The 14511-nt window shown below is 47.2% G+C and overlaps 1 protein-coding gene across 2 annotated transcripts in view; it reads right to left on the bottom strand.

Annotated features, from left to right (window-relative positions):
• Nucleotides 1–14511, bottom strand: part of AIPL1 (aryl hydrocarbon receptor interacting protein like 1) — a 115712-nt gene that overhangs the window by 11873 nt on the left and 89328 nt on the right. For both annotated transcript variants that reach the window (XM_040423479.1, XM_040423480.1), the window contains exons 5-7: nt 5356–5544; nt 4180–4356; nt 2415–2556 (exon numbers count right to left, since the gene is read on the bottom strand). In XM_040423479.1, coding sequence (XP_040279413.1) covers nt 2415–2556; nt 4180–4356; nt 5356–5544 — 508 coding nt within the window. The remainder of the gene's footprint in view (nt 1–2414; nt 2557–4179; nt 4357–5355; nt 5545–14511) is intronic.

Genomic DNA, 14511 nt, shown 5'->3' with positions numbered 1-14511 from the left:
TGTCCGCATCTTTTGCGGCCCTATTGAAGGGAATGGGTCCGCATCCAAGCCGCAAAAACTGCAGCTCAGATGCGGACCAAAACAATGGTCGTGTGCATGAGGCCTAAGTGGTATATGTGAACTTTTGTTCATTTTTAGGAGGTGTGGTCCATAAAATGTTCTGCTTGGGCCACACTGTTACCCACTAATATCAGCTGTTAAGAAACGTTTATGAAAAATTCTGCCTTGATGCAATGTTGCATTAAGGTGTTAGCATACATGAAGTGCTCAGCAGCATTATAACAATGTCCTGGGTCTATACTTTCAGAAAACATATATGTATGGAGGTTAGGCCGAATACACTACACGAGTGTATTACTGTAGTACATATGAAACACAGAGAGGAAATGCACCAAACAGAAATGCTACTGACTATACTGGGAAGTCATACATGCAGGTATTAAAAGCTGAGACTTTCGCCAATATGTTCCAGTCAGGAAGATATCGGAGCCCATCAATGCACCACGTCACGGTCACTCAGCATGGCAAAGGGTCCTAGCCGCTACTCTAACTATGGTGTGAACATGGTCTGGGGGTGATATAATTCAGCACACAGCCAAGCCTCCACACAAAGGCCCAGCATGAATACTGTGGTAGTACAATGTGAATGAGGCCAGGCCGTGAGCCACACCTATGCCAGACCATGTGATGGAGGTTACCAGGTGCAACAGAGTGTCCAAACACACTCAAATCTAACAAGACAAAAACACAGAAATGAAGTGGCAATTCTGGAGGAGCTGCTCAGCCCCTGACACTGTGGCGTGTCTTTTATTGGGGGAGCAGCCCCACCGCATGCGGACCGCAATAATCGACTAACCCCAGCAAAATATGCATACAATGGAGGACGTCGGCGCGGTCCACATGCACCACAAGAGCAAACTACACAGAATGTAGCAAATAAACATATGAAACACAGAGAGGAAATGCACCAAACAGAAATGCTACTGACTATACTGGGAAGTCATACATGCAGGTATTAAAAGCTGAGACTTTCGCCAATATGTTCCAGTCAGGAAGATATCGGAGCCCATCAATGCACCACGTCACGGTCACTCAGCATTACTGTAGTACAGCGGCGGCATGAAGCGTGTGGCGTCATAGCAACCAATGACGCCGTGCGCTCCTGCTCTCAACAGGAATCCAGCCCGGCATACCACGGACCGCTCTCGGCCGCGGAACACGGCCGTGTGCATTCGGCCTTAGTATGATTTTGTTATTAAGGCTTCATTTGTGCATTATCTGGGCACAAGCAGATTTATGATAATTTACACCAGAAACTGGCATAAATAATGATTGAAATCTATGGGCTGGAGTACATTTCATTCTGGTTCACGGACTGCTGGAGGAGGCATGTAATTTATGACAAGGCCTGTGCCTCCTCCGGCAGTGCGGGCCCCATAAAGACAGACGTACCACATGCTGTTCTTGATAAATTAGCTGGCAGAGGATCCACCGAAGTTATGAAGAGGCGCAGGCTTTTCCATAACTTCAGTGCATCCAGCACAGTTTCTAAATGTAAGACAGTAAGACAGCTTCCGAGCAACACAATGGATTTAAGATATGAACTACTGTTAGGCAGCCCTTTCCATCTACAGGCATACACTGATCTCCATACAATATAAGTGTTTTTCATTTGTCATAGTGGATATAGCGGATATTAATAAAGTAGCATACAAATAGGGTGTCACTCATAGCCTGAGAGGTTTTTTTTTCTCAGGCTATGAGCTGAGCGCTGCGATTGGCCAGCACTACAGCATGGGAGAAAGAGACGCCGGCAGGTTCCACTGGGTGGAGCCTAACATATGAAGATACCGGAGGCTATACCGGGAGAACGGAGCGGCGCCCAGGGATAACAGTAAGTGCAGGGGGATCTCTGGGCGCCGCTCTCCATGTCTGTATACTTAGTTTAGATTTTCTATTCTAGTGAAAGGTCCTCTTTAAGAAACACTTGGTTGTCCACATTGATATGTACATTCCACGGCTCCGTAAAACTTTATCAAGCCTTGCACTCCAGAATTTCTCACAAATAAGTCAAACTCACTCCGGGAAAAAAAAGAATAGGCTGGGGGGTGCCGGCCGGGTGTATTGCGGATCTGCAATACACCACGGACTACACAGCATATTTTGTTGCAGAAAATTTCTGCAACTGAAAATCTGTTCCATTCACCTGAATAGGGCTTGCGGAAATCCATGCACTTGCTGTTAAAACAATCTCATTCAGGTAAACAGAACTGATTTTCAATTTTTTTTATAAAAAACTGCAGTAAATACACTGTAAGATGACAGGTGCCAAAACATGCAAAACAGCATTTAAATGCACCAGCAGCAGCAAACATTTGTAGAGAATTAAAACGAGTCCACATAAGTCTCATTACCTGGGTGGTGCTGGATTAGGTCAGTTGTGTGTTCCAAAACTTCATAATATTCCTCCATGCGAAGCAGGCACTGGCAATAATTCAGAATCAAGGTGTTGATCATCTTTTCCAGCTTCATCCAAGGCACCTCCCAGGGCTTTTCCTGAAAGCAGAAATAAGTATGTCAGGGACACTGTAATTATTATAAATCAGGCTTTGTCAGCGCTATGTCTGCTCAGCTATAAATTTGATCTCCTTGTCATCCCGTGATAACTTGTGAAGCGTTTTTGTAAGATTTTGTGACCTCCTGAGGCCTTTTAACATCAGCGGAGGTAAATCAATACCAATGAGACTGCTTGGCAGCATACTGGCTTCTGTCTATTCTATTAAAGAACAATGTATGCAGTATATAACAATGTGAAAATCTGTAGGCTTGAATCTTAATGTTCTTTTGTGATATCACAAATATTACAGAATGAGCCTTTGTAATAAATGTCTGGCTCACACTACCAAGGAATGGCAAGGTACACACCTATGTAAAAATCTAACCTAAGGGCTTCTTCACAAGAACGTGTTCTGCCCGTTGCTGTATTGCGGACCGCATTTGCAGATCTGCAATACACGAGCACCGTTCCGTGACCCATTCATTTCAATGGGTCCACAAATCCGGAGAAGCGGAATGGTGCTGAACGGAACACTACGGAAGCACTACGGAGTGCTTTCTAGGGTTCCGTTCCATGCTTCCGCACTGCAAAATGATAGAACTTTCTCTATCTTTTTGCAGAACGGAAGCATTGTGGACCCATTCAAGTGAATGGGTCTGCGATCCCCATGCGTCTGCCCCATGGATGGTGCACGTGCATTGCGGACCACAATTTGCGGTCCACAGCCCGGGGACGGGCTTCACACCGTCGTGTGAATGAGCCCTAAGGAGCACCCTGTCCTCCCACAACCTTTGTCACTCCACTTGAGGAGTAGAAAAGTGTTATGATTAGTGTTGAGCGAACTTGTGGTTTCAAGTTCGGCGTACAAGGTTCAGGTTCAATGCGTGATGTGAACGCATAGCACCAGCACTGAATCCTGACCCATTCATTTTTTTCACGCATTAGTTCTGCGTTGCGTTAAAAACGCAGTATGTTCTATATTCTGCGTTTTTCACGCAGCCCTGGCCCCATAGAAGTGAATAAGGGCTTCAGTGAAAAATGCATTGCATCCGCAAGAGAGTGCGGACGCAATGCGTTTTTCACTGATGGTTGCTAGGAGATGTTTGTAAACCTTCCGTTTTTTTTATCAAAACGCATTACACCCGCGCGGAAAAAAACGAACAACTGAACGCAATAGCAGACAAAACTGACTGAACTTGCTTGCAAAATGGTGCGAGTTTAACTGAACACACCCTGAACGCATCCGGAGCCAATCCGTCACGCTTGTGTGAAGAATTCTGTTATGGATTCCACTACCAGGGACCATAACTTATGCTCCGTGGTAGCGGAATCCATAACAGAATTCTTAGATAACTCGAACCTTGTACGCTGAACTTGAAACCACAAGTTCGCTCAACACTAGTTATGATCACTTGGCTAGTTTTCTTCTCCCTGGATTGCTAAAACTCCTGCTTGCTTCTTCCACTGGGTCCATAGCAGCTGGAAGTAAGACTACTGTAATAGGCATGTACACCCAACATTTATACTACACATATACTATCACATATATCAGCTCCACAAGGCCAAGCACGGAGAGAGAGGAACAAAAACGATGTGAATTATTTGATATCTAGGTCTGCTACCTTGGTTTGTAAATTTTTCAGGCAGATGAGAGCTTCCCTGTACTTGTTGATTGCAGCCTCATAGCGTCCCAACTTGAACAGCCTGTTCCCTTCTCCATGTAGGACTGGTACAGCTTTGAGTTTCTCATCATTGTTCAGTGCCCAGGTCTCTCGTTTATACATACTGGGCGATTCCACCTGTAAGGGATGGAAAAGAATGGTGATTATTCAGACATGTAGAAAGAAGGTACATAGGAGGAAATGTATCCAGAAGGGTGCTTTCAGTCCTCATATTCCTTGCGTCACCAGGGGATGCACATCATTTATGAGGCGCTAACCTCGTCATAAAGTAGCCGCATACTCCTGCAGTCCCTGTGCCTAAACAGTAATCTACGACAGCTCAGAGCTGCCATAGATTTCTGGCTTCATTTCTGCCAGAAAACTGGCGTAACTGAAGATAAATTTGTCGGGGAAGCTGTCCACTCCCCTTTCTGACCCTGCCATGCCCCCTTTATAAAAAGCGGCAAGGGCAACATAAAAGTGAGAGATGCGACAATTTAAAAAAAAAAGCTGTCGTTAAAAAGCTGCAAACAAATAGGGGGTCATTTACTTACAAAAGTTTGGCGTATTTCTGGTGCAGATTGCGCTACAAAGTTTATTTGAGCCACAATCTGCGAATTTCCCTGCTCACGCCAGATCTAAAACAAGGGGGCGTGGCGTAGGTGGGGAAGGTACCAATCGGAACCAAAGCCGAGTTCGGATCCAAGTTTCAAAATGGCTTTCCAGTTTAAATATCAAATACAGAAGTTATTCCCCGAAGTTTTGCCAGACTTTGGGAATAACTGACTTTGCCTTGTCGGAGGACACACATTTTAATGCTGTACGGAGACGGATCTCTGTACAGCATTACAGAAGTTTTGAGCGCAGCGACTTTGAACCTAGTATCCGAAGGTCGCTTTGCTCATCACTAACAGTCACTGTACAATGGACAGCTCTGTGCTTGGCAAGTTGAGTGGAAGACACAGCATGTACCGAAGTGCCACAGCCTCTACAAATAGCTTATCGGTGAGGGTGCCAGGAGTATGACCCCCGCCTATCAGATACTGATAACCTATCATGAGGACAGGTCATCAATATAAAACACTTGGAAAACCGCTTTAATACACTGATAAACGAATGACATACATTAAAATTTACCTTTAATAGTTCAATAACAAATATTAGAGGTTGTGGTTCTTTTTGCAGTTCATCCAGGTCTTCATAGCCCAGTGTATGGTAAGCAAACATATTCGCCAACCCACAAGTATGCACATGCCAATCCGTTGGGTCCTTTCCTTCTGCAATGCGCCGCAAGCTCTTTGAGACAAGTGGGTACAAACCAGTGTGCTGCCAGAGGAAGACACGGACAGAGAATTTAATCACATTACAACAGGCAAGGTCATGTATTGTTAATGTAAGCTATGAAGCCATTATGCTCTTTTCAGACAAGCACTATAAGCACTGCTGCAGCAACAACAATCTACCATTCTGGAGCTGTGTGTGCCCTAGCGGGTCAGTACATACAAGTCAATCCAGGTCCTCACATCATTAGTCATGCATTGAACATTGAGCTAAAGAAACAGTACATTAGCTAACATATACAATGCACCTCTCATTGCAAACCTAGGGAACAATTAGACTGATTCCTTACATAGTAAACACCCCGGCGAAAATGATTCTACTCTTATCGTCTGCACTATTCATTTCCAAAAATCCAGAAGACATTCCAATAATTGCATAAAGCATATTGATTTTACTATAACAAAAGTAATATTTCTTTCTTTTTGTATTTGACTGATTTTAATAAGACTGATATTAATGATGTATCTTTCATGTAGCACCATTTGGAGAATCTTGCTGCCTTTATATATTTCATACAAGTTCTCGTTCTCTAAGCAAAGCGTTGAATTAAGCAAGATGCAGATATCCACATCATTAAATGTCAGTGTGTCTCTGAAGGGAGAGATACTGCAAATGCTTAGCGTTAGGCCCCCTGCACGCAAACGTGTGCTTCCCGTTGCCGTATTGCGGACCCGCAATACACAGGTGCCGTTCCGTGGGCATTCCGCATCACTTGAATGGGCCCGCAAATCCGGAGATGCGGAATGGTACGGAACGGAAGCACGGAACGGAACCCTACGGAAGCACTACAGAGTGCTTCCGTGGGGGTTTCGTCCCGTACTTCCGTTCCGCAAAAAGATAGAACATGTCCTATCTTTTTGCGGAACGGCCGGATCGCGGACCCATTCAAGTGAATGGGTCAGCGATCCGCTGTGGCTCTCCCATGGACTGAGTTTGTGCATTGCGGCCCGCATTTTGCGGGCCACAGCACGACCACGGGGCGCACAGGGGGCCTTAGACGGCGTAATTAAACCACCCATCAAACTCACAGGCGGATAATTTTGCTGATTCTCTAGCAAACATAGAGGAAATGATTAGAAGGTGCTGACCAAACATAAACTTCAGCCCCTGATAGATAACAAAAGAGAAATGATCTTAATGGCCAAGTATGTAAAGTACAAGTATAGCAAGTATTGTTATCAGATTATTGCAATTAAACCTAGAGAAGCCTCAGTCTTCTCATAATGCTGGATTTCTGTGACAATGGGTGTTATATTGATGATATAGCGATGGGGCCTTGAGAAATAATTTTCTCTGGTGGGTCCCAAGTAGTGATGAGCGGCAGGGGCAATATTCGAATTTGCGATATATCACAATTATTTAGGTGACTATTCGCCAAATATTCGTGATTTTGTGATATTCTTTTCAATTGCGCTATTATGCACGCACGCACGCACGCACTATTAGCTACATAAGTGATGAAAATGGTTGGCAGCAACTTTCGAGATAGTGAGAAAGAACTCCTGATCACGGTAAGTAATTGTACATTACAGCACTGTTTTAGAATAAAATTCCATGCATGTCATAACAATAGCTTTATATGCAGATAGAGTTTTTCAAAGTATTCGATATCGTGCAAATCGCCACTATTGATTCAAATATTTTAGCGCAATACATGCAACTTCACCTTTAATCGGGTCTGACAACATAATACTGATTGTTATACTTAGTGCTGTGATGTCCCAACAATACTATTTCTGTAGCATGTATGTATGGACAGCAGAGAAATCTCTCTCACATGCACATTGCACTATAACCTATATATCTAACACTAACTATATGGATTATAAATTTCAGCTAACTATCTCTATAACCTACACTACTCTCTGCACTGGACCCTATCAGCTATTCAGCTACACAATTCCCTATTACTATCTAACACTAACTATCAGGATTATTTATATGCGGTTTGGAATGTAATTAGAAAAAGCACAGCACAGTATTCAAGCTCCTCTCTCTCTCTCACATGAAACTCCACAAAATGCCTGCTGGGGAGTGTCTTCATTTATATAGTGAAGGGGTAGGCAACTTTTCTATTGGTTGCTAGGGATGTTGCTAAGCTGTGACAAAGCCTTCTCATTGGCCCACAAGCTAGAAGAAGGGGGGGGGGGGGGGTGATCACCTGATGTGGACTGTGTTTAAAAAAAAAAAACTAATATTCATCATTACGAATATATAGCACTATATTCTAAATATTTGCAAATTCTCTAAGTGCGATATTCGCAATAAAAATTCATAATGCGAATATTCGCGCTCAACACTTGTCCCAAGATCCCCAGTCCAACACTGGAGCTTTGCCACAAAGTCGTCTTATAAGACTGCCTAATAAAGAACCCATTACATACTGTATGTATCTTTGTGTGGAAGACTGGACGTAACACAATGCATTAAACATGATATGCCATGTCCTTCATTAACGGACCTCTGTGGAACTGCAAACAATAGCAAGGGTATTTAAAACTTTTTATCTGTAAAAGGCCACTGAAATATCACATGTAGTGTTGATCGAGCACCAAAGTGCTTGGGTGCTCGAGTAGAACACCTTGGGAAGCTCGGGTGCTCTACAGAGCACCCGAGCACAATGGAAGTCAATGGGAGAACCCGAGCATTAAATCAGGCACCCCCTGCTCTGAAGAGGGGAGGGTGTCTGGTTCATAGGAAAAGGTCAGAAATTGATGGAAACACCACCGAAATGGTTTGGGAACAGCATGTGGAGGATGTCTGGATGCATCTTGGACTGCCAGGTCGCTGCTGGGAACGATGTTGTCCGAGTAGTACGCCACTTTTACAGACTGGCAATAATACGCACCAAACCGAAGATAAAATCGATTTTAGAGGAAAAACATTCTTTCCTATATATTTACTTGTATATAAAGTGCAAATGCTGCCAAAAAGTACAAGGAATACAACCTGTATATCACATAAAGGAGGGCCTCATTCACATTGTGGTACAATTGTTCAGGTAGTAGGACTCCTACACTCATAAAGCCTATGCACTGAGTGAAAGGGCTTCCAAAAATTGCAAGGAACCGGCACTACTATACACTCTTTATTACACATAAAGGAGGGCATCATACACACCCTTGAAAAATTAATGGCCTGCTGGTGACCCTCAAAAACATTAGGAACAAGGGCCTGCTGGTGACCCTCTAAAACATTTGGGGTGAGGGCCTGCTGCTGAGCTGACAATCTAAAACATTAGGGGTGAGGGCCTGCTGCTGATCTGACCATCTAAAACATTATGGGCGGGGGCAGCCTAATAAACATGTTGATATGATGGAGATGGACGAGAAAAGGAAGATTGAACCATATACCCTTTTTTTGTGGTGGAAGGGGTGCATGGGAATACAGTGTATTCAATACACCATAAAATCCACATGTAAAGTGCCTTCACGTTCAGCTGCTTTCCTGAGTCAGGGGCAATCCAGGCCTTGTTCATTTTGATAAGAGTCAACCTGTCAGCATTTTCAGTTGACAGGCGGATGCGTTTATCAGTTATTATGCCCCCAGCAGCACTAAATACCCGCTCTGACAAAACGCTGGCGTCAAGGAAGGCCAGCACCGCCAAGGCTTAGAGCGCCAGTTCGTGCCACGTGTCCAGCTTGGACGCCCAATAGTAATGGATCACTGAGGACGCTGACACGGTCTGCTATGCACTCCTTCACCATCTTGCAAAACTTTTCCCTCCTTGTGACACTAGGCCACGCATCAGGGTGAGGGTGCTGGCGGAGTGTCATGAAACTGTCTCAGGCCTTGGAGAGCGTTGCCCTGCCTCTGTTGGAACTGCTGTGTGTTCCCCTCGTCTCTCCTCCTCGGTTGCCCAAGGAACTACGTACTCTGCCGCCAGCGTTGTCAGCTGAAAATTTTGGGAGCAATTTTTCCACAAGGACCTTCTGGTATTGCACCATTTTGATAGTCCTCTCCACCACAGGAATGAGAGATGAGAAGTTCTCTTTGTAGCGGGGGTCGAGAAGGGTGAACAACCAGTAATCGGTGTTGGCCAAAATGCGTATAAGGCGAGGGTCACGGGAAAGGCAGCATAACATAAAGTCAGCCATGTGTACCAGAGTCCCAACAGATAAGACTTCGCTGTCCTCATCAGGAGGATGACTCTCAATCTCCTCATCCTCTTCCTCCTCTTCAGCCCATCCACGCTGAACAGATGGAATAAACCTGTTATGGGTACTACCCTTTGTAGCAGGGGCAACCGTCTCCTGCTGCTCCTCATCATCATCATCATCCAATTCGTACAGAAAAGACAAACTGAGGGTGGTCTGGCTATCACCCTGTGTACTGTCTTCCCCCATTTCCACCTCTTCCACATGCAAAGCGTCCACCTTCATTGTGAACAGCAAGCGTTTCAGTAGACACAGAAGTGGGATGGTTACGCTGATAATAGCGGCATCGCCGCTCACCATCTGTGTTTATTCCTCAAAGTTGCGTAAAACCTCACAGAGGTCAGACATCAATGCCCACTCGTCGCTTGTGAAGAGCGGAAGCTGACTGTAAAGGCGACGACCATGTTGCAGCTGGTATTCCACTACTGCCCTCTGCTGCTCACAAAGCCTGGCCAACATGTGGAATGTGGAGTTCCAGCGCGTGCTACCATTGCACAACAGTCGGTGAGCTGGCAATAGCAAGCGCTGCTGAAGCGTTGCCAGACCGGGGCAGCTGTAGATGACTTTCAGAAATGGGCACACATGCGGCGCACCTTCACCAGTAGCTCAGGCAAATTGGGGTAGGTTTTGAAAAACCACGGACCCACTAAGTTAAACACGTGGGCTAGGCATGATATGTGTGTGAGCTTGCCGAGCTCCAAAAGCCTCCACTAAGTTACGGCCATTATCAGACACAACCATGCCTGGTTGTAGGTTGAGTGGCGAGAGCCACAGCTCAGTCTGGTCCCTTACACCCTGCCACAGCTCTGTGGCTGTGTGCTGTTTGTCACCTAAGCAAATTAGTTTTAACACGGCCTGTTGCCGCTTCCCCACTGAAGTGCTACACTGCTTCCAGCTACTGACTGATGGCTGACTGGTGCTGCAAGATGAGAATTCAGAGGTGGAAGTGGAGGAGGATGTGGAGGAGGAGAAGGGGGGTTTGCAGCCACTAATGTAGGTGGTGGCGGAAATCCTGATGGAAGTAGGGCCCGCAATCAGGGCCGGTGCAAGGATTTTTGCCGCCCTAGGCAAGATAAAAATTGCCGTCCCCCCTTATCAGATGATCTGTGGATGACGCACTGTTATGGGGGGGATCTGTGGATGACGCACTGTTATGGGGAGGATCTGTGGATGACGCAGTGTTATGGGGGGGATCTGTGGATGACGCACTGGTATGGGGGGGATCTGTGGATGACGCACTGTTATGGGGGGGATCTGTGGATGACGGACTGTTATGGGCGGGGATCTGTGGATGACGCACTGTTATGGGCAGGGATCTGTGGATGACGCACTGTTATAGGGGGGATCTGTGGATGACGCACTGTTATGGGGGGATCTGTGGATGACGCACTGTTATGGGGGATCTGTGGATGACGCACTGTTATGGGGGGGATCTGTGGATGACGCAATGTTATGGGGGGGATCTGTGGATGATGCAATGTTATGGAGGGGATCTGTGGATGACATCCACAGATCCCCATAAGTGTCATCTACAGATCCCCCATCAGATGCATCAGTGTGGAGGTAGGAGGCGGAGACACTCATGGTGGGGCCCGGTGCAGTGATTCTACTCTAATACACCGGGCCACGCCGCAGCTGTTAAGTCCATTCAATCCAAATGGATCCGCAATTACTGTACTGTACTTACTGTAGTACCTTATGTATAGCATTAAGACGGCGCAGACCGGCAGCTCCCTCGGTCATGCGCCACCTGCCGCAGCTCCCTCCTCATGCGCCGCCTGCCTGCTTATCTCACTTTATGAATGAACAGGCAGACGGGCAGGCGGCGCATGAGGAGGGAGATGCGGCAGGTGGTGCATGACCGAGGGAGCTGCCGGTCTGCACCATCTTAATGCTATACATAAGGTACTAGTACAGTAAGTACAGTACAGTAATTGTGGACCCATTCGGATTGAATGTACTTAACAGCTGCGGGGCCCGGTGTGTTAGAGTAGATTCACTGCACCGGGCCCCGACCTCCACACTGATACTTCGCTGGCCACGCTATGCAGCATAGCGGCCAGCGAAGTATCCCCAATCCGCTTTATAAGACGCACTGCCATTTTCCCCCCACTTTTGGGGGGGAAAAGTGCATCCTATAAGGCAAAAAATACAGTAAATAATAAACATATTGCATTGTCTACTGACTACTTACCAGTCCAGGACAATAAGATGAGCTAGTCTCTGGCTGCAGTCTGGCTCTTGGTCGGGCTCTGGGGACTGGAGACAAACACGGTACGTACACCATTCACCAATGTCGCCCTGGCTGGGGTGCTGGGGAAGAAGAAAGCAGCTGCACCTGCAGGCTGCACTCCAATCCAGGCAGGTAGGAGGCTAGGAGCCCACCTCTAGTTTTGTCCCAGAAGGAGAAGGCACAGGCACTGCACTGCACTGCCGCACTGGGGGTCGGGGGAGGGAAATTGATGGTGGTGGGCCACTGGTGGCCACCGTGGCCGTGACTGGCTGCTCGGCTGCTCGGCTGCTCAGTGTGCGGCCGTTCTGCATTCTCTTCTTCCTCCTTCGCTCCACCTCTCTCTGACTCTGCGTCACGTGCTCAAGGGTGGGAGGGGTCAGGGAGTTCAAATCAGAAGATCATTACTCAATAGCTCCAAAGTCAGCAGAGCTCCGCCTCCGCTCCACCCTCTGCACTGCAGCCTGAAGCCAGGTAAGCTACCAGCAGTTAGAATAGTCACTTAGTCAGGAGGACGTCAGACCACCAGAGAGACAGACAGCGGTGACTGTGTCAGTGGCGTCCTAGGCGACTGCCTAGTTCGCCTTACTGGTGGCGCGGGCCCTGCACGCAATCCTTGGCGTCGGTAGCACCTGTGCCATCCCAGGGTACGACTCGCTCCCAGCCTCCACAATGTTCACCCAGTGTGCCGTCAGGGAAATGTAGCATCCCTGGCCAAAAGTACTTGTCAATGTGTCAGTCGTTAAGTGGGCCTTCCCAATAACTGTATTGGTCAGGGCAAGGGTGATGTTACGGGACACATCGTGGTGTAAGGCGGGGACGACACATCAGGAAAAATAGTGGCGGCTGGGGACTGAGTAATGAGGGATCGCCACTGCCATCAGGCTGCGGAAAGCCTCAGTGTCCACAACCCTAAATGGCAACATTTCCAGGGCCAGCAATTTGGAAAGGTGCGTATTTAGTGCTATGACCTGTGGGTGGGTGGCTGGTTCAAAGGCCTGGGGTATGGACATATGTATGCTGCTCTGGGACACAGAAGTGGATTTGTTAGCTGATGGTGCTTGCGAAGATCCAGGTTTCGGGGGCGGGAGACATCTGGTCCTGCATCTTGGACAGGGGATTGGCCAGCACGTAACACAGGGGAAGAGGAGGCAGTGGTGTGACCCGCAGATGCTGATTGTGAACTCAGGCGTTCGGCCCACCTATTAGGGTGCTTTGATGCCATGTGGCGGATCATGCTGGTGGTGGTGAGGTTGCTAGTGTTCACGCCCCTGCTCATTTTGGAACGGCACAGGTTGCAAATGACAATTTTTTTATGGTCCGCACTTTCCTCCAAAAAGAGCCAGACTGCGAAACACCTAGCCCCCCGCAAGGGGGTGGTCCGGGGAACAGTTGTGGGCCTGTTTGGTGTAGCCCGCCTTCTTCCTTTTGCCACCCCACTGCCTCTTCCAGCCTGTTGCGGTGCTGCGGATCCCTCCCCCTCTGTACTGCTGTCCTCGCTCAGCTTGTCACCTTCCCAGGTTGGGTCAGTGATTTCATCGTCCACCACCTTCTCTTCCACTTCCTCACTCTGGTCATCCTCCTGACCTTTTGACCTAACAAGAACCTCACATATTGACAACTGTGTCTCATCCTCATCATGAACCTCTTGAGACACTAATTGCGGTTGACTTATTGGCAACTGTGTCTCATCATCATCATCATCCACCTCGTGAAACACTAACTGCGGTTCCCCACCATCATCTTCTTCTGACTGTGGATGCTCAAGAGTTTGGGAATCAGTGCACAAGATCTCCTCATGTCCCTCTTCAAGCGGGCTTGGCAAGAGGGCCAAATCAAGGATGGCGATGAAAATAGCTCCTCAGAATATCCGAATGTGGGATCACTTGTTTTCCAAGACTTTCCATGGTGGGAGAAAGGAGGTTCAGGGTGAGGATTCTGTTGACCAGACTCTTGGCTACTGAGACTGGACTTTGTGAGAGACAGAGTGGTGCTCAACCAACTGGAAGCATTATCTGCTGCAATCCAAATGACCACCTGGTCGCACTGGTGTGACTTCGAGAGTGGTGTCCTGCGCCACCCTGCAAACTGGGACATGAAGCTAGGTATCGTGGATAAGTTTCTTGTGCTCTGGCAGCAGGCACAGTTTCACCGCGCCCAGGGCCACGGCCTCTGCGTGCACCATCAGCAGTACAGCCACTTCCTCGTCCCTTACTGCTCGCCTTGAGCATATTAAATGGTATATATGTTTGCAAGTATGTCACACGTACAGTAGGGAAGGTTTTCTAAGTGTATGTGCAAATAAATTTGACTAAATGTCACAGATATTTAGGATAGGCAAATGTTATACAGGAGATGTAGCGCAGGTAATGTCGCTGTCACCAGCAGCGAAAAATTAGACTGAATGTCACTGATATTTAGGATGCGCAAACGTTATACAGGAGATGTAGCGCAGGTAATGTCGCTGTCACCAACGGCCAAACAATTCCGCTTAATTTCACAGTGCAAATGTAACACAACAGATGTAGCAGAGGTTGTGTCACTGTCAGCAGCGGCCAAACAATT

This window comes from Bufo bufo, chromosome 3, assembly GCF_905171765.1.
Source record: "Bufo bufo chromosome 3, aBufBuf1.1, whole genome shotgun sequence".
Taxonomy (NCBI): Eukaryota; Metazoa; Chordata; class Amphibia; order Anura; family Bufonidae; genus Bufo; species Bufo bufo.
This window is presented reverse-complemented; position numbering and strand designations above follow the sequence as displayed.